The 25,075-nt window shown below is 37.1% G+C and overlaps 1 protein-coding gene and 1 pseudogene across 8 annotated transcripts; one reads left to right on the forward strand and one right to left on the reverse strand.

Annotated features, from left to right (window-relative positions):
- LOC113273244 overlaps positions 1-12,521 on the forward strand; it is a 37,740-nt pseudogene extending 25,219 nt beyond the window's left edge.
- Positions 12,522-18,876: 6,355 nt separating this feature from the next.
- Positions 18,877-23,459, reverse strand: LOC113271477 (protein CHROMATIN REMODELING 25-like). Of its 8 annotated transcripts, none has more exons than XR_003322172.1 (12): positions 23,056-23,454; positions 22,705-22,945; positions 22,384-22,440; positions 22,227-22,313; positions 22,029-22,124; positions 21,834-21,884; positions 21,202-21,276; positions 20,999-21,085; positions 20,376-20,464; positions 20,159-20,291; positions 19,580-19,980; positions 18,877-19,243 (listed from the first exon to the last, which is right to left on the reverse strand). XR_003322172.1 is itself a non-coding variant. In XM_026521352.1 (12 exons), exons 2-12 carry the CDS (start codon positions 23,058-23,060, stop codon positions 19,139-19,141), a joined length of 1,026 nt encoding a protein of 341 aa, XP_026377137.1. In that variant the 5' UTR covers positions 23,061-23,094; positions 23,181-23,458; the 3' UTR covers positions 19,072-19,138. The 8 variants fall into 8 exon arrangements, 7 of the variants coding, with proteins under 7 accessions (XP_026377137.1, XP_026377142.1, XP_026377138.1 ...); XM_026521352.1 differs by lacking the exon at positions 19,580-19,980 and having other exon boundaries at positions 19,072-19,243; positions 23,056-23,094; positions 23,181-23,458; XM_026521357.1 differs by lacking the exon at positions 19,580-19,980 and having other exon boundaries at positions 19,072-19,243; positions 22,837-22,945; positions 23,056-23,459.
- Between the last annotated feature and the right edge of the window lie 1,616 nt (positions 23,460-25,075).

The following is a 25,075-nucleotide window of genomic DNA, read 5'->3' on the forward strand; positions in this document are numbered from 1 at the left end:
TCCAAATTTGAAGAAGAACTTGTTGTCTGTGGTCCAAGTTTGTGATGATGACTGTGACGTTGTGCTTACGAAAAAAAATCGGAAAGTGAAGAAAGGAGCTAGAGTTAGAGTCGGTACTCTACACTGGACTTCAGATGGAGCTAATTTAGCAGTGGCTAGTAGTGGTGAAGACACTAACTTATGGCATAGAAGATTAGGGCACATGAGTGAGAATAACATGAAGATTATATGTTCGGGAGGATATATACCTAAGGTGAAGTCTGTTGATATGAGTTTTTGTGAAGACTGTGTTCTTGGAAAGCAAAAACGGGTTAGTTTCAACAGAAGCGGCAGAGCCTTGAAAAGTGAGAAAATTGATTTGGTTCATACTGATGTATGGGGACCAATTGATGTTGCATCTCACAGCGGGTTCCAATATTATGTCACCTTTATTGATGATCACTCAAGGAAGGTGTGGCTTTAATTCATGAAGAATAAGTTCGAGGTGTATGAAGTGTTTAAGAAGTGGAAAGCTTTGGTTGAAACAGAAACTGGTCTGAAGTTGAAGTGTCTAAGGTCAGAAAACGGTGATGAGTATGACAAAACATAATTCTTACAGTTATGTGCTACAAATGGAATTCGTTTGGAGAGGACAGTTCCAAGGAAGCCACAGGAGAATGGAGTATCAGAACGTATGAATTAGACGTTGAATACACGTGCTAGGTGCATGAGGTTGCAGTCTGGTTTGCCCGAGACCTTCTGGGCACATGCAACATAGACGGCTGCTTATCTAATCAATATGACACCTAGTAGTCCATTAGATATGAAGATACCATAGGAGGTTTGGACCGGAAAAAAGGTGAATTTTTCATATTTGAAAGTTTTTGGTTGTGTTGGTTATGTTCATCTTATTCCCGGTGAGAGGTCTAAGATAGGTGCTCAAGAAAAGAAGTGTATATTTCTTGGTTACGGAAATGACGCTTTTGGGTATAAACTTTGGGACTACGAGGGTCACAAAGTTATTAGAAGTGGAGACGCCACTTTTAATGAGAATGAGTTGTACAAGGACAAGAATAAAACACAAGTTGAAGATGTCTAATCAAGCAACGTCGATAAAGAGTTGTATATCGATATTGATGATGTTTCTGGAAAAAGTGTCGTACAAGAAGGGAAAGGTGTTGCTGATGGCAGAGAAGTACAAGGTGAAGAGACTTCTGCTGCAGTGGGAGTTACTCCTATAGTTCCACAAGAAGTACGAAGATCATCAAGAACTCCAAAACCAAACCCAAGGTATGCTCTGAATTATCTATTACTTACGAATGGAGGTGAACCTGAAGATATTAAAGAAGCACTAGCGGCTGATGATTCAGGCAAGTGGCAACTTGCTATCAAAGATGAGATGAATTCACTTGAGGAGAATGACACTTGGGTGTTAGTAAAATTACCAAGAGGTAAGAAGGCGTTGCATAATAAGTGGATTTATCGGATGAAGTCTGAAGCAAATGAAGATATTCGCTACAAGGCGAGGTTGGTTGTGAAAGGTTTCCAGCAAAAACCGGTGTTTATTACAACGAGATATTTTCTCCAGTTGTGAAGATGACTACTATTCGAGTAGTGTTAAGTCTAGTGGCTTCTGAAGATCTCTACCTTGAACAGTTGGATGTAAAGACAGCTTTTCTTCATGGTGACCTAGATGAAGAAATTTACATGAAGCATCCAGAAGGATTCATAGTAAAAGGCAAGGAATAGATGGTGTGCAAGCTAAAGAAGAGTTTGTATGGTTTAAAACAAGCACCGAGACAGTGGTACAAGAGGTTTGATGACTTCATGCAAAGAGGTGGTTACTCACGGTGTAATGCAGATCATTATTGTTACTTCAAAAGGTGTGGTTCTGACTACATCATATTATTACTTTATGTGGATGATATGTTGGTTGTCGGAACATCTCTACAAGAAGTTGATAATTTGAAGAAACAATTATCAAGTGAGTTTATCTATGAAAGATCTTGGTGAAGCAAAGAAAATTCTTGGTATGAGGATCTGAAAAAGCGGGGGTCTAACAACACCACCCAATATTTCGCTTAGTAATCTGTATGGACAAACTCGAGTATACTTTTAAGAGAATCAACAAGACTCAATCAATTAAAAGTATATCAACGAGTTTATATCTCTCTTCTTGATTTGATTTACTCAAGCAAGAACTGCGAGTTCTAATTAAACACAAGGAATAACTTGGATGGTACCAAAGACCAATATCCAAGGATCAATCAATGACAATCAACAACCAAAGGTTGGATTACTCTAATTGATGATCTAAACGCACAACCTGTATTATTTCAATTATAAAGATAAAACAATATAATGCGGAAATTGAAATAACACAGACACCTGAAATTTTGTTAACGAGGAAACCGCAAATGCCGAAAAACCCAGGGACTGTATTAACTTCGGACTGGACTGTAGTTGAACCCCAATCAGTCTCCCACTGATCCAAGGTATAGTTGTCCTCCCTACGCCTCTGATCCCAGCAGGATACTGCGCACTTGATTCCCTTAAATGATCTCACCCACAACTAAGAGTTGCTACGACCCAAAATCGCAGGCTTTAACAATAAACAAATCTGTCTCACACATACAAGTCTATCAAAGGATCAATCTGTCTCCCACAAATAAACCCTAAAAGATTGTGTTCCTTATTTTGATAATAATCAAGGTAAACAGGAAACAATTGATAATCCGGTCTTATATTCCCGAAGAACAGCCTAGAGTTATCAATCACCTCACAACAATCTTAATCGTATGGTAGCGAAACAAGATATTGCGGAATCACAAACAATGAGACGAAGATATTTGTGATTACTTTTTATATCTTTCTTATCGGAGATATCAATCTCAAGTCAATCAATCTGATTGTACTCGTACGATAGAAGATGCAAGATCAGATCACACAACTACGATGAAAGTAGTATCGGTATGGCTTCACAATCCCAGTGAAGTCTTTAAGTCGTTAACCTGGTTTTAGAAGAAGAAAACCAAAGTTTAAAGGAGAACCGACTCTAGTATGCAAACTAGTATCATACGTGAGGTGTGGGGATTAGTTTTGCATAGATTCTAGAGTTCCCCTTATATAGTCTTTCAAATCAGGGTTTGCACTTAAGTTACCTTGGTAACAAAGAAATCAATATCCACCGTCAGATGAAAACCTGATTTAGATTCAAGATAATATTTTATAATTGTTAGATCGAAAACTTATCTTGTTATACACACTTGACAATGCACGCTTCTAGGTTTGTTAATCGTACCCAAACGTATGCACTTGTTGGTTCAACAATAGTTAACCAAAAGGTTAGCCATATGAGCATTTCATATCAACCACGTTCTTCTTCACCATAACTAGTTCAAATGACTTCAAATAAACTGGTTAGAGAGTTGTTTAATTGCAAGGAAATCTCATGTACTACACAAGACACAATTGAAGCAAAGATGATTTGATTCACTCGAATCGGTTCATGAACTTTTATAGCCACAGTTTGCAAACTGCATTCCTTAGTCTTTTTAAGTTTTATGTTCAGAAATTATCTTCAGATATATAACCTTCTCAAGTTCGCAGACTAGGTTCGCGGACTTAAGTTACCGGGAAGAGTTTACAAACTCCAGCAGAAATTCTCGGGTATGAGAACTTCGCCAGTTCGCGGACTTAGTTCGCGAACTTAGTTTCACGCAAGTAGTTTGTCAACTCTAGCATAAATTCTCGGGTTTGAGAACTTCGGAAGTTCGCGGACTGAGTTTGCGGACTTGGCTCACGCCATTCTGCCGGTTCTCTTGATCAACAAAGTTCGCAAACTTTGATTCAAGGAATAAGACTTATACATAAATGTGCTTCCACAATAATGCTTATGTCCACCATCGGTTATGTAATCTAAATTCTCATTTCAATCATTGAAACACTCTTAGAGGACGTTATACAGTTGTTACACCATTTCTCGTCAAAGCAATTTTCAAGATGATTGAAACATATCATGACTTTCGTCATATGGTAAAGATAATCTTGGTTAAAGAGAAAAGCTTACCAACTCATATTTCGAGATATAGATAGGCTATATATACTCGGCTCGAAATACCAAATGTGTATAATCAAAGTCTATATATATAGCATACGACTTCTTGTCTCAAAGAGTAGGAGATAGAGTAGATAGACTTTTGAGTGATAGATAAGTTCAAGTCTTCACATACCTTTTTGTCGAGAAGTTCTACCGGTTCCTTGAGTAGTTCTTCTACTTGTATGATGAATCGCCATGAAGTCCTTGAGCTTAATTACACTTTCTATCCTAGACCGAGACTTAGCTATAATAGACTAGAAATCAAGATTATAGTTTTGATCACTAACATTGACCAACATGCTTGAGATAGCAACGCATGCGAGTTCGACCGAGCAATGCTCTAACAATCTCCCCCCTTGTCAATTTTAGTGACAAAACTATCAATACATATGGAATACCAAAAAGATAAATAAACTTTAGTAGCTCCTATTCCACATGTCTAATATTCAACATTCCTTGAAATCTTCGTCACTTCCAAGTACTCTAATGATCCCAAAGGTTGTAAGTTTAGCATCACCGATGTTGAAGATCCGTTGCTATAACAATGAGAAAGCATCGGTCTCGATCATTTTTATACAGTGTCATAGTATTATTACACGGTGTCAAAGTTCAATTGTATTACAACTCCAACAATAATACTTGGTGATATGTATCACTCCCCCTTAGTCAATACTCTATCTCACATGGAAACCACTCCCCCTTACACAATGATCCGAAAACCATATGTATTTGTAGTGTGAACCACATATTAATTCTCCACCTTTTTGTCAATAAAATTGGCAAAGGTACAAGAACGGTATCATAACAAAATTTTCGAGAGAGACATTTCATGATAAAAGGAAAAAATACATACCAACTTATTTAGATGCAATCATAAATCCGAAGCTAAATGCATTCATCAAGAAGTTTAAAGATACAAGATAACCCCTCTAAAATTCCACAGCCGCACACCCCTCAAGATATGACCATTAGGCACAAGTTCAAAAGAACTCTCCCCCATTTGATGTCATTCCCGAAGGAAAAACAAGAGCGACCTTAATTTCGAAGGAAAGGAAGGATTTTTATTGGACACCAAAAACCATAAGAATGATTTTCTATATCCGAAAAACTCAATTAAATTAATCACAAGTAAACCCATGATTAATTTAATCGGAATACGCAACCAAATTAAGCACAGAAAGTGATCAATTCAATTGATTATGCTCAACATAAGAGAACTTATGGAGACACGAAAATACTCAACTAGATTAATTACAAGAGAACCTATAATTAATCTAATCGGAATACACAACCAAACTAATCACAAAAGTAATCAATTTAATTGTCATTTGTTTTTCTCGACATAAGAAATCTTACGGAGCAATAACTAAATAACCAAATAAGATTATTTATTTAGTTCAATATGCTCGACATAACATATCTCACGGAACACCAACTAAGCTAAAAAAAATCAACTTGGCTGTATAGTGCTCAACATAAGATACATTATAGAGCCTCACAGTAATACATAAAATGTGGATCAGGGATGATCAATACTGCGGAATACACAAGGATTCATTCTATTTTCCATCACTATTTGCATAACGATATTTATAGACATAATCCTTGAAAACAAAAGATTTTAACCTATCTTCCATCAAATATTTGACAATATAGGCTTAACTTTTGTATTTGTCAAAAGTCCATTCATCATTTTACCAGTACGTGAATACCGATCACGAACGACTTTACTTTTGACAAAGGATGGGATAAACATAGTTTACGGACGTAAACACCAATATCCCATGAAAATTGCAATATAACAAATCATAAAGATTAATACTGGAAAAAAACATCCTCCAAAATGTTTTTAGAATTTAAACCAATAAACCTAAAAAAGAACAAGAAGATGAAAAATAATATCTACGTGTAGTCTAAATCATTGATATTCAAAGCACTAGTTATTCTTCCAACTAACTCAAAAAGAAGACATACTGGGCAACAAAATCTTTGAGAAATTCTTTATCATTCCCGAACTCCTTGTCGTCAACAACCATTGTAACATATGGTTCGTGGAGATAGGAGTTAATATCGACAAACCGTCTTGGCTGATGATGTCGAAACAGAGCTTTCTGAATTTCCAAAGATCTTAAAACGCAAGCCTTTATTTCACGAATCTCCTTTCTTACTTCCTTCAACTCATCAAGATCGTCGGAAAACTTCTGAGGGTTAGAAGGGACATCCCTTGGCTTTCTTGTATTCCTCCTCTTTCTTTTCAAGGACGGAGTTGCTGGAGAATTCTATTTTTCCTTGATTGATGGCTTAACAATCATGTTGACATATTTTCCATCCAAAGACATGATGCTTAGAGAACAGTTATAAACAACTGGTTTTTGTGAGTGGAATTCACAATCTCATCAATCAGTCTTAAGACATAAAGGATATCAGAGAGGAAAAAGGAATGTAGGGTTCGCAACCTTTAAACAGGTTCGTGGACGTTCAACTCTAAACCCTATAAAGAGTAGAATTGTCGATAATAACCCTTTATTTTATTTGATACAAGGAAAACAAACCTAAGAAAAAAAACTTTTCTTAAATCCTGAGCGGTACACAATCTTATCTCTTTTGATCAGGCACATGAGATAAGATTTACCAAACAACACAATTAATTTTTGCTGTGGTGAACAACAATTTGTCCACCATTTTCCTCTTTAGAGGAATCCTCTGACTTCTGTCTATCAAAGCGATTTGACCATACCTTCTTCTCTAATGGTCTTATTTTGTCTTTGGAAACCAACTTCTTAGACGAAGATAAAATCTTACATGTCTCAGCAGTCTTCTGAGCAAGTTTAAGCTTCCTTGCCAATCGATTTGCTCTTCGTTGAAGTTTGTTGGCGTGCCTCACTTGATGTTTGTACTTGTAAAATCTTGATAGTTCATGACCCTTCTGAGAAAAAAACGAGCACGTCAATCTTGGATAGTATTCAGCCATCTGTGGTGTGAAAGCGGCTAGACACATAGTAGATCCTGAAACATTACAGACAGAGTTTCCAAAGGATGGGTCAATTGATTCTTCCAGCTTGATTGGATTCTCTTCTTCACCGAAACCATCAAGGTTGATATATGTATTGCTACAATTATCAAAATCAATGTTTTCACATAGAAGACCAACACTTGATTTCCTATCTTCATCAGAATCATAGATATCAGACATCTCATCAAGTGTTACAGCAAGTCTTTTATTCCCAGTGTATTTTCTACGATTTGGGAACTCGTTTGAAAATGACAAAAACCTTTACACTTAAAGCATTGTGGCATATCCTCGTCATCAGCCTCGTCAGCATCCCTGTTTTTAGGAGGAACGCGATTGTGAGGTTTATCTGATGACCTAGGTTTGTCTCTTAAAAACCATTTACTTCTCTTCAATAGAAGATCCCTAAACTGTTTTGTGATCAAGGAGACTGATTTTTCAAGATCTTCATCCGAAAAATCACCCTCGGACAGATCATCCTCAGAGACATAAACACTTTTACTTTTATCAAGTAATTTAGTGTTCTTATGTACTTTAAAGGAAACATCCTTTCCGATTTTGGATGTATGCTCATGATAAAAGATCTTTAGCTTTCCAAACAATGTGGAAAGATTATCAAGGTTATTTCCCTCAACTATGGCATGCTTCTTAGACTCGTATCTAGATGGCAGCGATCTGAGAATTTTCATCACAATGTCCTTTTCAGGAATAGTCTTACCCAATGCAAAAGATGCATTAACAATTTCAGACACTCTGTGATTAAATTCATCAAATGTATCTTCATCTACCATACAAAGGTTCTCCCAATAAGAATTAAGGTTTTGAAGCCTAGCTTCCTTTTCACTGGAGTTACCGTCAAATTCGGTTTCTAAGATATCCCAAGCATCTTTAGACCTAGTGCAATTTGACACATGGTGCTGAGGATTTGGGGTAATGGCATGTATGATGGCATTCAAACCATCGGAATTTTGCTTTGTAGCAAGTATCTCGGCAGGACTATGTTCACCAATATTGTTGGGAACGTTTACATCTCCAACTGCCACAACGGGAGCATCATAGCCATTAACAACATATACCCATGATTGAAATTCACGCGCTTGAAGAAAAGCTCGCATAGAAATTTTTCACCATAAGTAATTAGAGCCATCGAAGACTGGTGGTATGTTAATAGAGATAACACCTATGTTCATAGAGTCAGATTGCTACAAACACAGACTTGTAAGGTCTTAAACGTGTTTTCCTACTCTGATACCAATTGAAAAAGCGTGGGGTCTAACAACACCACCCAATATTTCGCTTAGTAATTTGTATTGACAAACTCGAATATACTTTTAAGAGAATCAACAAGACTCAATCAATTAAAAGTATATCAACGAGTTTATATCTCTCTTCTTGATTTGATTTACTCAAGCAAGAACTGCGATTTCTATTCAAATACAAGGAATAACTTGGATGGTACCAAAGACCAATATCCAAGGATCAATCAATGGCAATCAACAACCAAAGGTGGATTACTCTAATTGATGATCTAAACGCACAACCTGTATTATTTCAATTATAAAGATAAAACAATGTAATGCGGAAATTGAAATAACACAGACATCAGCAATTTTGTTAACGAGGAAATCGCAAATGCAGAAAAACCCAGGGACCTAGTCCAGATTGAACACACACTGTATTAAGCCGCTACAGAGACTAGCCTACTCCAAGCTAACTTCGGACTGGACTGTAGTTGAACCCCAATCAGTGTCCCACTGATCCAAGGTACAATTGTACTCCCTGCGCACTTGATTCCTTTAGCTGATCTCACCCACAACTAAGATTTGCTACGACCCAAAATCGCAGGCTTTGACAATAAAGAAATCTGTCTCACACAGACAAGTCTATCAAAGGATCAATCTGTCTCCCACAGATAAACCCTAAAAGGTTTTGTTCCGTCTTTTGATAATAATCAAGGTGAACAGGAAACAATTGATAATCCGGTCTTATATTCCCGAAGAACAGCCTAGAGTTATCAATCACCTCACAACAATCTTAATCGTATGGTAGCGAAACAAGATATTGCGGAATCACAAACAATGAGACGAAGATATTTGTGATTACTTTTTATGTCTTTCCTATCGGAGATATCAATCTCAATCCAATCAATCTGATTGTACTCGTACGATAGAAGATGCAAGATCAGATCACACAACTACGATGAAAGTAGTATCGGTATGGCTTCACAATCCCAGTGAAGTCTTTAAGTCGTTAACCTGGTTTTAGAAGAAGAAAACCAAAGGTTAAAGGAGAACCGACTCTAGTATGCAAACTAGTATCATACGTGAGGTGTGGGGATTAGTTTTGCATAGATTCTAGAGTTCCCCTTATATAGTCTTTCAAATCAGGGTTTGCAATTAAGTTACCTTGGTAACAAAGCAATCAATATCCACCGTTAGATGAAAACCTGATTTAGATTCAAGATAATATTTCTTAACTGTTAGATCGAAAACTTATCTTGCTATACACACTTGACAATGCACGCTTCTAGGTTTGTTAACCTACCCAAACTTATGCACTTGTTGGTTCAACAATAGTTAACCAAAAGGTTAGCCATATGAGCATTTCATATAAACCACATTCTTCTTCACCATAACTAGTTCAAATGACTTCAAATAAACTAGTTAGAGAGTTGTTCAATTGCAAGGAAATATCATGTACTGCACAAGACACAATTGAAGCAAAGATGATTTGATTCACTCGAATCGGTTCATAAACTTTTATAGCTACAGTTTGCAAACTGAATTCCTTAGTCTTTTTAATTTTTAAGTTCAGAAATCATATTCAGATATATAACCTTCTCAAGTTCGCAGACTAGGTTCGCGGATTTAAGTTACCGGGCAGAGTTTACAAAATCCAGCAGAAATTCTCGAGTATGAGAACTTTGCCAGTTCGCGGACTTAGTTTCACGCAAGTAGTTTGTCAACTCTAGTAAAAATTCTCGGGTTTGAGAACTTCGGCAGTTCGCGGACTTGGCTCATGCCATTCTTCCGGTTCTCTTGATCAACAAAGTTCGCAAACTTTGGTTCAAGGAATAACTTATACATAAATGTGTTTCCAAAACAATGCTTATGTCCACCATTGGTTATGTAATCAAAACTCTCAGTTCAATCATTGAAACATTCTTTGAGGATGGTATGTAGTTGTTACACCATTTCTCGTCAAAGCAATTTTCAAGATGATTGAAACATATCATGACTTTCATCACATGGTAAAGATAAACTTGGTTAAAGCGAAAAGCTTACCAACTCTTATTTCGAGATATAGATAGGCGAGATATACTCGGATCGAAATACCAAATGTGTATAATCAAAGTCTATATATATATATATTATATAACATATGACTTCTTGTCTCAAAGAGTAGGAGATAGAGTAGATATACTTTTGAGTGATAGATAAATTCAAGTCTTCACATACCTTTTTGTCGAGAAGTTCCACCGGTTCCTTGAGTAGTTCTTTTACTTGTATGATGTATCGCCATGAAGTCCTTGAGCTCAACTACACTTTCTATCCTAGTCCGAGACTTATCTATAATAGACTAGAAATCAAGACTTATAGTTTTGATCACTAACATTGACAAACATGTTTGAGATAATAACGCATGCGAGTTCGACCGAGCAATGCTCTAACAGGATCATAAGAGACAGAGATAAGGGTGTACTTATGCTTAGTCGGGCTAAATATATTGAACGAGTGTTGAAAAGGTTCAATATGGAGAATGTTAAAACCAGTTAGTTCTCCACTTGGAAGTCAAATTCGTTTTTCAAGTATGTAGTGTGCGAAGACAAATGAAGAAAAGGAGTACATGGCTAACGTACCATATTCTTCGGCTATTGGGAGTCTAATGTATGCTTTGGTGTGCACGAGACCGGATATTACACATGCAGTGGGAGTAGTGAGTAGATATGCAAGCAACCCAGGAAAAAAACATTGGGAAGCTGTGAAGTGGATTCTCAGGTATTTGAGAGGTAACACAAACGTACCATTGTGTTATGGAAAAGGTGGTTCTATCTTGAGGGGTTATGTGGATGCAGACTTCGCAGGTAATGTAGATAAAAGGAGAAGTACGAAAGGTTATGTTTATACTATGGGGTCAACTGCAGTATGTTGGAACTCATGTTTACAGAATTTGGTGACATTGTCTATTACGGAAGCAGGGTACGTAGCATTAACAGAAGCGAGCAAGGAGATGATTTGGTTACGAGATTTGTTAGATGAGTTGGGAAAGGAACAACGGGATAGTGTTCTGTTTGGCGATAGTCAAAACTCTATACATTTAGCCAAGAAATCATCCTATCATGCTAGGATGAAGCATATAGATATTCGTTATCATTTCATTCTGGATCTCTTAGAAGAAGGGGAGTTGAAGCTCGAGAAGATTCTTGGTTCGAAGAATCCGGCGGATATGTTTACCAAGGGAGTTACATCAGACAAGCTAAAGCTCAGCAAAGCTTTAGTTGGTCTCTCAAAATGAGGATCTGGGAGGGAAGCCGCACTGACATGAAGATGTTTTAGCACCGTCAAATCCAAAGTTGAAGAAAAGGAGAATTGAAGACAATAAATGAGTATTCAAAGTGGAAGATTGTTAGTTGATTGAAGACTAATTATTTCCTAAGTTACCGTGACTGTTTTGGGAAAAGGTTTTCCTAAAATGGCTAGAATTCTTGGTGGACAAGTTTGTAACCTATATAAATAGGTAATTAGGCCTTGTAGAATTGTATGAAGAAAATTGTTTTAGAGAGAAAAGAGAGTTCTTTCTTGTATAGCTTTTAGGGAAAAAGGCTAGGGTTTCGTTGTGAGAGCATGTTGGTGAGGAACAAGAGACAAGGTTATCGTCTCGGGTAATTGTTGCGGTGTAACCAAGGGTTTGATGGGATTCACACAACGTTGTAATCGTTTTTCTTCATAGTGGATTTGAGTTGGTGCGGCTCAAAGTGGACGTAGACAATATATACAAGTTGTATGTATTGGTCGAACCACTATAAATCTTGTGTCTTATAAGTTGATTTATCTTTCTCGTATTATTATAGTTGTTTGTGCTTGGTTTACTTATTATTCATCATAATATCTCAAGATCCGTTATTCCGCGGTTGCCAGTGATTCCATAAGAAAATCCTGACATTACAGACTGGCAGTTCAGTGATATGAGCTCTTTTATTAACGATGATGATTCACTATCGTTTGCATCAAAAACTACAAATACCCAAATCGACACTTCAACTGATACAAGCATGATAGCTGGCAGAGACCGGTCACCAGCAACAAGTCAACCCATGCTGCAAGAGACTATTGGTGAGGGAGGTAAAAATAATGTTATGCTCTTATAAGTGTGTATGTCTCCGGGTGTAACTTTGCGACATCATTTTTGTGTATCAAATACAAGTTCATTGCTGGAAGTGCTTAGCTTTCTCATTCTTATTTACTGTGTTGTGTTATATGTGAACTTCTGCAATGAACGTGTAGAAAAAATCTTTTTATTTTTCTTACAGTATGTTACTCCCTCCGTTCTTTTTTAATAGGCCAGTTTTGTTTTTAGCGAAATTTAAGGAAATTAAGAGAACTAATCATTGAAAGTGGTCCTCATGACACTTGTCAATAAAAGAAGTGAAGTGAAATGGTCCCCATGACACTTGTTAGCAAAAGAAGTAAAGTGAAGTGGTCCACATGACACTTGTCATCAAAAGAAGTTAAGAGAAAAGTGGTCCCAAAAAATAAAATAACATTTGACTTTCCCAATTAGGAAACTGGCCTATTTTTTTGAAACTTTTATTTATAGAAACTGGCCTATTAAAAAAGAACGGAGGGAGTAGTAAACTATAAATTTGGTATAAATTTGTTTCTAAAATAAATAATCATCTTTTATCTTGGTTCCATTTTTGCCAAAAACACTTATTCAACTTGTAGTGATGCCGGTTTGTTTCACCTTCCAGACTCTTTATAGTTTCCCTGCATTATTATTTTCTTAAAGATACTGATAAAACCTGAAAGTCTATTTTCATTTACTTTTGTGGTGAGTAAATCCATGCTTAAAGTTCTTAGTGTATTTATTTTAATTTTCTGCATTTGCAAAATTTTGTTCTGTGCAATTTTCTCAAGTATTTCCAACTGTTTTTGGTGTGGAAAATTGATATTCCAACACCAAAACCATGTCTATTAGCCAGCTCCACCAGTGAGCATATTACTATATTGTCACCAAAAACATATCCAAACAAATCAACCTCCACAGTCAAAGATAAAAGATTAGTTAGGCACCGTTATTATTCTTCTGCTGCCTTAGAGCAACCACAGTCATGAGACGGACCAAATACCAAAAGCCAGACTAAAAATCAAAAAAATTTGGTTTTCCGTGTGTTCAAGCGCAGTGGGAGAATACCAAAATTTGGTGAAGCGTAACTTATACCCATGTTTGATGCGGGACGCAACTTATATCCACGTTTCTTGATGGAGCGTGTTTATAATATGCGTCTGAATGAAACGGAGGTATAATGCGCGCTTGAATGGGACGTAGGTATTATTCACGCCGTGCACGGGACGTAGATGGTAATTGCGTTTGCTGGGACGGAGTTACAAATTGCGTCTCATTCAAACGCAGATAGAAACTGCGTCTGTGTCGGGTGGAGATGGAAGTTGCGTATGGACTGGGCGGAGATGGAAGTTGCGTATGGTTTGGGCGGAGAAGGAAGGTGCGTCTGGGCCGGACGTATATTTAGAATCCGTCTGACAGTAGTTTTAGCATTAACAGTCTTTTTGAGTGTGCAATCTTCCTAGGTTAAATTCTATTATTTTTATAACTTTCAATCTTTTTTTTACTTCTATTTGCTGGTGCTGAATATTCCCGTTGTTTCAGCTTATAAAAAGGAATGTAAAAGCAATAAAATTCATTTTGCATCTTAATAAACAGGCCTGTGGTACCGTATAGCTAACATTTTCCTCAAGATTTTATCAGAAGGTACATGGGATTTGAGAACCTGTTCAATGCAGAATGCTTATTAGAATGGGTTTCTTTGTCCCTTTGTCACCTAGCTTATTAGACGGATTCTAAATGTTAATGCGCCCAAACCAGACGTTAACAAAAGTTACGCCTGCTAACAAACGTACATTAAAGATACGCCTCGCCCAGACGTACATTAAAGTTACGCCTCACCCAGACGTACATTAAAGTTACGCCCATACCAGACGTACATTAAAGATACGCCTAGACACAGACGCTCACAATACATGCGCCCAACCCAGACGTTTTTTATAACTGCGCCTCATTCATACGCCCTTTATACATCCGTCCCATTTCAGGCGTAAGTATTAACATCGTCTGACGCGTTTGAAGGGGGCGGAGTTTATACATGCGCCTGACTCATACGGTGATTATATGCTCGCCTGATTGTATACGGTGATTAAACTTACGCCTGGTATCATACGCTCCTAATACTTCCGTCCCACTATATCTTTTTTAGTCTGGGCCGACGACCATATTTGGTCTCAAACCCTAAATTTGGCGACTAAATTTGGGTTTACTCCTCACCACTGCGATACTTTCTGGGACCAAATTTGGGTTTAGTACCCAAATTTGGTCGTGACTGTGGTTGCTCTTATTGTCCTCACTACTGATAGCTGATTTTAGATTTTATTTCAAAATTCTTTCCTACCTTTTGTAATTGCAATCCCATACTTTCCCTTCAATCGAACCTCGTTTTCATCTTTGAATTGTACTGTATAAGCTTTTCTCCACAAAAGTAACCTTTTCAATGACCCATTCCTGATTTTCTGCAAATGCTACGCCCATGATTTCTGATTTCATCTTTCTTACTTTTTACTGTCCAGTTGTTTAATCTTTTCGTTTGCAATTGCAAGGAATAACAACAAACCTCTTTGTGTTGAAATAAAAAATAATTACAGTCTTGTAAATGATTGCCTATCCTGTAAGGCTATAAGCGCCTTTTTTTTTATATATATAGCCGCCCATGTGTTGAAATACTAGTCAATTGGTGGAAATGCCACTTTTGTAAATGGGTTTCCAAAAGTGCCACTCCTAACCCCAACCTACCAAAAATGCCACTATATGATATTTATGTCCCTAATAATACAGGACCCTTAGTTGTTTGATATTATTTCCAACTTTCAAAAATTAAAATAATTATTTTTATGTGGTTTTTTAGTGCCAGGGTCCTATACACAGGGTCCGGACTCTTTACCGAACCCTAGGCGTATATTAAAAAAATATTAGAATTTTTTTTTTTTGATGTACTTAAGTATGCAGGGTCCCTTCAAGAAGGTCGGGACTCTGTACTGGACCATCTGGACCTTAGTTTAAGGACCTTTTAACTTGACCACCTAAGCGCCATGTAGGTACCATGTAGATGACAAGTAGAACGAAACAAGGTGAGGACCTTTTGCACCAGGGTCAGGACTTTAGTTAAGAAGTCGGGACCCTTGGCTAAGGACCTTTCTCAAGTCGACCACGTAGGTGCAATGTAGGTGACAACAGGGATGAACGAAGTGATAACATTTTTACTAGGGTCAAGACTCTCTAAGTCGGGACCCTACCATTTGAAGGGACCCTAACGCTTCACCTTCCTTACGCCCCCGTTACACCCCTCTTTTCCTTACATAACCCACCTTCATTCTTTTTTTTAGCGGTTCATCTTCTTCTTCTTCCTTCTTTCATCTTTTTTTTCTTTTTCATGGCAGCTGCTACACCATGAAAGCTAATCATCCAACTGAGATAGAGAAGGAAGGATCTATAGGTGAGCTTGACTTTTATCTCTTTCAAATTCGATATTAAATTTGGGTTACTTTCAAACTCAAAGTTAGGGTTCTTGAATATGTATTGGGGATTCGAATCCAATACAGTGAAATAAGGTATTGCGGTTCTTGAATATGTACAGTGAAATAAGGTATGGGTTATCTTTAATTTTGTGGTTTGGTTACTTAATTTATGTAGGGTTCATGATACAGGATGATCTTATAACTGATAGTATGTTATGTTTTGTGAAATGCAGTTACTAATTTGTCGTCTCCATAATGATAAGCAAAGTTGTTCTCATCCACTACGATGGAGAATGGGTGCACAAAGAAGGTAATGATAACTACAAAGGTATGACACATCTTGCAGGGGTACCTGATAAGTACACTTTTGAGGATGTGAAGAAGGCAGCAATGGATGTTCTAGGTTTCTTGCACCAACCTTGTTTTGATGTGTATGGCCTCATAGATGTCCCGGAAACCGCATTTAAGCAAAGGATTAAGATTGTTAGCGAAGAAATTTTGATTTTTTATGTTGGCCAGACATGTGGAGTCCCAAGCTTTTACACAATCAAATATGGAGAAGAAGTAAAAGTAGATATTTCTCCCGTAACTCCCAAAACAACTACTGGAGATGACAGCGGATCCAAGATGCTTCCCCACACTCCCTTGACCCCTCTTAACAATCTGACGTCGAGTTTCAGTGAGGATTATCAGTCCAAGAATGAAACCGCCAAGGGAGATGGTGGTGTTAAAGGCACGTTAATTTGTCCCTCTTAGTATTGTATTTTTGTATTATGTTTGTCCTGATCAAATTGTCACACTAATGTTGAATGTTTTGTTTTATCAGCGCGTATTAGTGGTCCAAAGGCTAGGAGATGTCTTGAACCAGTAATGACTTCATCAGCCAAGAAACTCTGCTGTCTTCATGATGCGCCATCAACTCCAGCGCCAATACTAGATATTCATGAACTCCCAATGGAAATGAAGTATAATGATCTACGTGTGGGTAACACTTTCAAAAGAAAGGAGGTGCTGAAACTTATTCTTGCAATAGCCAAAGTAGAAAGAAATTTTGAGTACAAAGCTTTTAAATCCGACAGCCAAAGGTTTATTTCCAAATGCAAAGACAAGACATGCCAGTGGCGTCTTCGAGCAGTTCCCTTAGATTCTTGTGGGTGGTGGAAACTCACAGTTGCGAACGATGTGCATACTTGTGAAAGCAACAAAAGTACTGATCCTGAATTGAGAACCAAAGCGGTCGCTGCTGGAATTGCAGAGCTTTTCAAGCACAAATTCAAAGAACTAGATGCGGCATATACACCAAAAAAACTGATTAAGGACTTAAAAAGGGAACATGGAGTGGTTATCAATTACCGGCAGGCATACAACGCTTGCAAGCGCGGTATGGAGCTGATCAAAGGTAGCCCCGATGAATCGTACCAACACCTCGTTGGTTATAGTCACATGCTTGGTTTTCGTAACAAGGGTACTGTTACCGAGATTGTAACTGATTCGGATGATTTTTTTCTATATTATTTCTTTTCTTTTGGAGTATGTATTGAAGGATTCAAAAACTGTTTCAGACCCGCTTTTGCGGTTGATGGTACACATCTTACAGGGCCACGCCAAGGTGTTTTACTGTCAGCCGTTGGAATGGATCCCGACGAGTCGATCTATCCTATGGCTTTTGCTGTTGTTGATTCAGAGAATAATGAATCTTGGGAATAGTTTATGAGAAAGTTAGCCGAACTACTTGGCGATAAGTATGTTATGAATGAAGATGTTGTTGTGGCAACAGACAGGCATCAATCGATCGGTAGAGCCATAAGGTTGGCATTTCCTTGTGCTAATCAAGTATATTGCATCCACCACCTTTCAAGTATTTAACAAGACTTTATATACTATAAATTCACCAGTTTTCTGTTTAAATAGATTTGGTGTTAGTTATCTGAATGGATATAACGTTAACCTTGATTTGTATTTAGTGTTGCTTATCAGACTGTAGCTCTTTATATGTACGTATCTAGACAGAGTTATGAAGTTAGTTAGTCCCTTGTATCATTAGATACGTAGTTCAGATCAATGACAATAGCATCTGGTCCCTTGTATCATTAGATACGTAGTTCAGATCAATGAAAATAGCATCATATTGCATATAATGTACTAGAGTAGTACCATATAGGATATATACACACAATAGTGGTCACATATATATGTACAGTCCAAACAAGTTTTGTTGTCCACCCTTCTGTATGATACATTTCAGACATATATATATGCATGCTTCATGTTGTACTTATAGGTCAGTCCTGTAATGTTTGACCTTGCAGAAAACATCAAACAAACTTACCACAACGTCGCGGCTTCGGTGGCATTTACAAGAGATGCAAAGCATTTAGCAATGATGAGTATGAACTTGCTATGAGAGACCTAGGTTTAGCCAGCCCCGCTGCTTTAAAATCTGTAGTGGATTTTGGACCGAAAATGTGGGCCAGGGTAAAGGCTAGAACAGGTCGTTTTACTCTCATGACTGCAAACGCATGTGAAACTTTCAATTCAAGAATAGCTGATGTTAAAGGTCTTCCAATCTGCCATTTAGTCGATTACATTCGAAGGCTCCTTATGGAATGGTTCTACTAGCTCTTGATTGGCAAGATCCTTTGAGTAAACATGCACGGGATATAATCAAAGAACGGTGGGCTGTGGCAAAAAGGTTTGTGGCTTGCCATTTTTTGTTATGTAGAAATTAGTTACTACACGCTTAGCAAATGGTTTTTTATGGCCAACAAACTCAACACCATCCGCCTTAACACCATTCCTCCCATATATGGTAGTATATTGATTTCTTGTTCGGGCAGTTGAGTTAAGTGAAGTTACGTTGGACTGTTGAGATGATCCTGCCATTTTTTCGGATGGTTTGAGATATTTATTAACCAAAAGTACCTAATAACAGTGATTTTCTTTACCCTAAGCACAAACGAAGATGAAAATGTTGTTCATTTATACTTATGTTGGCAAACATATATAGAATTAAATGCCAACTAAATATAGTTGGCCCGTCCCATGTTCACCTCTCTTCTCATGTTTAACCGAAAACAAAAAAGAATTCATTTTCCTGCTTTTGACTAATTGTAATTAGTCAAAAAGTCTTCTTTTCCTATTCTTGGGAATTACCCTCAGCATAGGAGTTTTCATATTTTCCAATTAATAGTAATTTTCTTGCCGCTGCTTTCGACTAATTGTAATTAGTCAAAAAGTATTCTTTTCCTAATATTTTTGGGAATTACCCTTTGCAAAGGAATCCATTATTACTGGCATGTTTCCATGTTTACACACATTGACCACATTCCCTTCAAATCCTCTCATCTGTACCTGAAAAGTGAAAACCAATTTCTTTATAAGGGGACAAACCAAGCCTCTCTCACTATTAAAAATTGTGCAGAAAAATGATCCAATAAGGGACAAATTATTGCCTCTCTGACTAAAATAGAGTGCAGAAAAAGATCCAATAAGGGACAAATTGTTGCCTCTTTTGGGAAGTAAATACTTATTCAAAATTCAAAGCAAATGGGTGAGTAGTTTATCAAAACAAAGAAAAAGAAAATTATAAACAAATTCAAAATCAAAGCAAATGAGTGGGGTAAGAAGATGCTTAACCCAGTCTACAATTCCATATATATATATATATATAGAAACCAATGAACCTACCAAAATCAGCTAATGAGGATTCTTCAAGTATGTCTTTAACAAATGTGGATACTTCTGCCAATGGAGTTTCGGAAAAATGTTTTTCTAAAATTCCTTCAAAAAGAAGCCGTCGAAGCAACCAACAAACCAATAACCTACCAAAACCAGCGGATGAGGACTCTTCAAGTATGTCTTTAACTCCTCTCTACTTCATGCAATGCTCTACAAACGCCGATTATAACTAAAACCAAATTGAAGATTTAACGGCCACCACATATATGGAAATAGGAGGTTCATAAACACCCAGCTTTTTGTAGATTGGTAACTCCGGTGCGGATGATTCCATGGTGAGTAAACCAAAATTAGTGAATCATCTCTAAGGAGGCCCATAAGAAGCTAACTTCTGCCCACCTGATTTCTTGCTATAAACGTGATGTAAATTAATAGTGGAAACTACTTGCATAAAGTAATAGAAAAGCATGTGTTGTATGTAAATGCAGGATGGTTTCAATTAAGACAAATTACTGCAAAATGAGGCTTCCTGTTAACTAAAATTTATGCAATAATTGGAGAAGTTACGTTGCTAGAATGAATACAAACCTGAGTATAGTTGGAAACAAGAACAATACGGTCATCAGTTTTGCTACGCAATTGGGCCAGCAACCGAGCTAAAACATGCATCTTCCCAGAAAGTTCAACCCAAACCCCATCACCACCAGTCCATGCTCCAGATCTAAAAATTTACAGTGTTTACACTTAAATTAGAAATATTTCGCGGAAGATGGAAGGAGATAGAAAAAGTAAGGTGAATATATACCTTCCAAAAAACATTGCAGGAGGAAAAAAGCAAATGCAATCCTCAAATCCCGACGTTCCTGACCCACTTTTGATCGTATTATAGATAAGCTGAAAAGAAGATGTCTAAAGTGAACATAATACTAATTATCGAAGTAAAGACAATCTAAAACAGAGTAACATAATTACATAACATATATGATACTTTTAAAGCAAAAACAAAAGCCTTGAAGAATAAATATAGCTGGAGAAACAAACAAATGGAGTATTTTCTACAAATTAGGATAGGAAGTGGAAACTAATTAGTTCTAAGCTTTGTTTTCCATCATCTGAAATGGGAACAAAAAAAAAAACACTTCATCTGATGAAGGAAAATCAATAAATTAGTTATACAGTTTTATGTTGCACTAAACTACATTTCATGCTTTGAAATTGACCTCTACTTGACTACACCTTGCTTCTCAATAATGCTTACTAATGGTGTAAAGCTGGACATCTGTGGATCATCATAGAGAATGATAAATACGCCACAACCAATACAAGAGTACATGAGCTTATTTTGCATCCCCAGAAGAAGCATAAGTGTAAGAGCACACAACAAATACCAGCTGCTAACAAAGAGAGCACTCTCCACTGATACCCTACCTTATGATGGTTGCAAAGCTTTTTCAAAGCAGTGATATATGCCAAAAATTTTGATTGTTTCGCCTCTTCAGATATTGCTCGCTTAACCTGAAAGAAGAGACCAACGAGAAAAGATACTAATTAGAGAGAAATCAATTACATTAATTTACCAGAAGGTTCTCTGAACCATTTGAAATGGACAAATGAAAAGAAAAAAGACCTACATTTTTGGAATGTATAAAATGGTTATATAACTCTGACTGAAGAGGACTCAACTTGCAACAGACAACTTCAACTATCTGCAGACAAATTCAATGCAATAAACTTCAGGTGTAGTACAAGTTCAGATGAAGCAATTTATACATTATGGCTACTAGTATCAAGCAGATCAAGGAACTACTGTGTTATCAAACAAATGCCACTCTTGAGAATTTGAGATGATTAAGATAAGGGACTAACTGACTAAGTGACCAATTTCTAGTGATGATTAAGATAAGGGATTAAGTATCATATGTTAACGTTCACATTCCAGTGATGTTCCCGGAACAGATAGCGTAGCCTTTAATAATCAAAGAAACACTGATATCTCAATGATGTTGCTTGGTACAATCCACGAAGCGTGTATTTGTACCTTATTTCTGATTCGCTGGGGTCATGCAGGTGGTTATTTACTCTTATAGTGTCCCTAAGTCTAACCTACACTGACTCCACCTACGTAATGTTAAGGACAAACTCATAAAGGTGAAGATGGGTGCAAACTGTATCGAAAATATCTTGTAACATCGCAAAACTGAAAACTATCAAAGGCGAAATGGCATTGCATAACACATCAAGTAGACTGAAATTGCTGAATTACCTTTGGTGGTAGATGATTTGATAGCAAAGCATTGGTCCTCCTCAAAATAAACTGAAATGAAAATCCACAAGAGTAGAAAAGACGAGGTTAACTGCTGCTTATTCGAAAACCACAATAGTAGAAACAGACAAATAAAAACAGAATATCACAAGCTCGGGGGATGTTTAACCGTTTCACACACTGAAACAAGATTACCTGATTTACTTTTGTGCTTAATTCAGCAGATCGCTCAACGCTAAGATTTCTCTCTTCTTCTGTTGATGTAGGTTCTCTTCCAGAAATGATCTGTGACTTCATTTGATGAGTTCAAAAATAGATGAAACGTTACATTGCCAGCATCTATCAGCTAGATTATTAATAACAATGAATACAAAACAAAGGCAATACACTCACCTCATAGTATCGTCGAAAATATGCAGCATCCCCCAAGATTCCTGGATTGGTAAAATTAACCATCGCAAAGAACTCTTCCAGATCATTCTGCCATTAATAAACAAATCAACATAGGTAAAACTATGTTATCAGAGAGACATAGATTAAGGACTATTACCTGCATCGGGGTCCCTGACAATAATATGCGTCGGTTGCATGAAAGACCAGCTAATGCCTGAATTCAAAACAACCATCTTCGAGTTAAGGATAGACAAACAGTATTTTATACATACCATGATAATACAAGGAAAGATATATGATAATTGTATCCGATTTGTTAGTGTCTGGACTGTGCGGTCGCAGGATCCACTTTTGTCAAATTTTGACGAATGCATTCGGAATGTCTCATAGGAAACAATTAGCACCTTGTAAAATATAGAATGAATCAGTATCCATGCTAAAAGTAATAGCTTATCAAGACAGATAATCTTAGACTTACCTGATATGGACTGTGCGGTCTAATGAAACTGTCTAATCCAGAAACAACATCATCCCTGGTGCTCTCACAAAGAGCAATAAGTTGAAGTCTATCTCCGACCCATTTCTTAATTTCAGATTCCCAATTACTTACAAGGCTGGTAGGAGTGACAATTATTGCCTTTTTAGCCATGGGCTCTCCATCAAATCCCTGCCGAAGAAGAGTATACAGTAATGCGATTGACTGTAAAGTCTTCCCCAAACTGCAAAAGATAACCAAAATAGCACATTGAGAACATGATAAGAGAATAAAAAGACAATGGACTAGAACATCAATGTCTGATAAAACATCTGAAATAGGTAAATTCAGTACCCCATATCATCAGCTCCCAATAGTTTTCCCAAGTCAACACTCCAACCACATCAATAGACTAAAATTAGCTTTCCCAAAGAGTCTCTTTACTGGTAAAGTAAGAAAATAACAGAAAGGGATGATACCGTTGATGAGGACGGAGGAAACGAACAAGCACCGGATCTACCACTATCAAGATAGAAGTCACACACTCCTCTCCGGATTCTTCAGATTGCCATAACACCAAAGGCTCTATTCCTTCAGGCAGAGTCACGATACCGTTGATTGTTACTAATTGCCATAACAAGCACCGGATCTACCACTAACATAAAAATAAACAAACTAACAGGGGGTTAGTCCTCGAGTGATTTCTGGGGAGTTGAGTGTATTTTAAATCTCAGGAATTTTGAGAGATCTTGAGAGAGTGTAGGGAGTTTGAGAGAGTTTGAGAGAGTTTGGTGTTTTTGAGTTCAGGGAGTTTGGGGGAGTGTAGGGAGTTTGAGAGAGTTTATTAGAGGGAGTTTGGGGGAGTTTGAGAGAGTTCACTCCTAACTCATTCTCTTTTAAGAAACAATAAACCCTCATTTGCAAATAACATTGATCTTTAATCAAAAGAAAAAAAAAATGAAAATGATCATATCTCTGTATCAATAGTATGTTATTTTGTGCAACGAGATAATTTTTTTTCCCTTCAATTTAACGGTCTCCATACAATTCTAACTCCCTTTGTTCACGAACATTTTTCCACATTTTCCTGTTGAAGTTTTTACTAACTGTCCACCGAGAGCGACCAAATGTGTCACGTATTGTGATGAAATTAAAATTTGGTTCAAAATCTTTTCTCCGAGCTATAGCATTTATTGAATCTTATTTATTTCTAAAATTAGGGTTCTTATTTGGGGTGGTTAAGGGAGTAGTGGTTGGTAATAGGTGGTGATGGTAGTGGTGAGAAAATAGTTTTGACGGTGGTTGCAGAAGTGGTAATGTAATTCAACTCAGGGAAGCGCTAATTGTGAAGACTTCTACATTTTTTTTTTGCTGGTGCATCTTGCGGGATATGTAGATCTAAACAAATCTATATATCCACACGTTTTCATGGACTCTAGATCACTATCCTAATATTTTCCTAGAAATGTTTCACCGTATCATAATGGCCATCATCTGACAATCATTTCATCATGTTGGGAACAACATTTTTGTTGGTGAGATTTGAGAAATCCGTATGATTTGAAAAGAAAGATTTTGAACCAAATTTGGTTGTGAGACCAAAATACACTAAAATCTCTACTCTTTTGAGAGATTTGTTGTGAGACCAAAATACACTAAAAACTCCTTCGAACTCCCCAAAGCAACCAACTCCCTAGTATTGTAGGGTTTTATGACTAACAGGGAGTTCAAGGGCTTTTTTTAAACTCTCCAGCGACTAACAGGTGTTTTCTAGGGAGTTTAGGAGACTCCTCTAAACTCCCCCACGACTAACGGGGATTTGGAGAGACTCCCTCAAACTCCCTCAGGACTAACAGGAAAAAACCCAAATACATTAAAATCTCTCGAACTCTCCCACGACTAACCCCCTGTAAGATTCAGTTTCACAAACCCCAAAAATCTAAAGATAAAATCTCATCTTCAAAATTTCAGAAAACCACTAATCATTCAGAATCTTAAACACCTAACCAAAAATTGCCGACTTTCATTTCATATCTAAAAAAATTGAATCCTAATTTCAGATTGATGACAAATAATTTCAAACCTTAAATCATACCCTTTTTTTTTCTTCTTCTGGTTTTGAAGTTGGGGTTATATCTTTCTATCCTGCACTCTCTTGGCTCTCCCTTTATCCAAATCTTCTTCCCTAATCTCTTCTTTCAGATACCTACTTTTTGTCCGTATTTATTAGTTCTTCATAGATGGCAAATTGGGTATGTAAAACATAGAGTTTTTCTGTTATAGGGTGTTGGTGTTTTGCTGTGAATCGTCCATGTTTGTCCTGCATATCAATGCAATGTTCAATCTTGCAGCGGATATAACAAACTGAGAGAAA

This window comes from Papaver somniferum, chromosome 4 (genome assembly GCF_003573695.1).
Source record: "Papaver somniferum cultivar HN1 chromosome 4, ASM357369v1, whole genome shotgun sequence".
Taxonomy (NCBI): domain Eukaryota; kingdom Viridiplantae; phylum Streptophyta; class Magnoliopsida; order Ranunculales; family Papaveraceae; genus Papaver; species Papaver somniferum.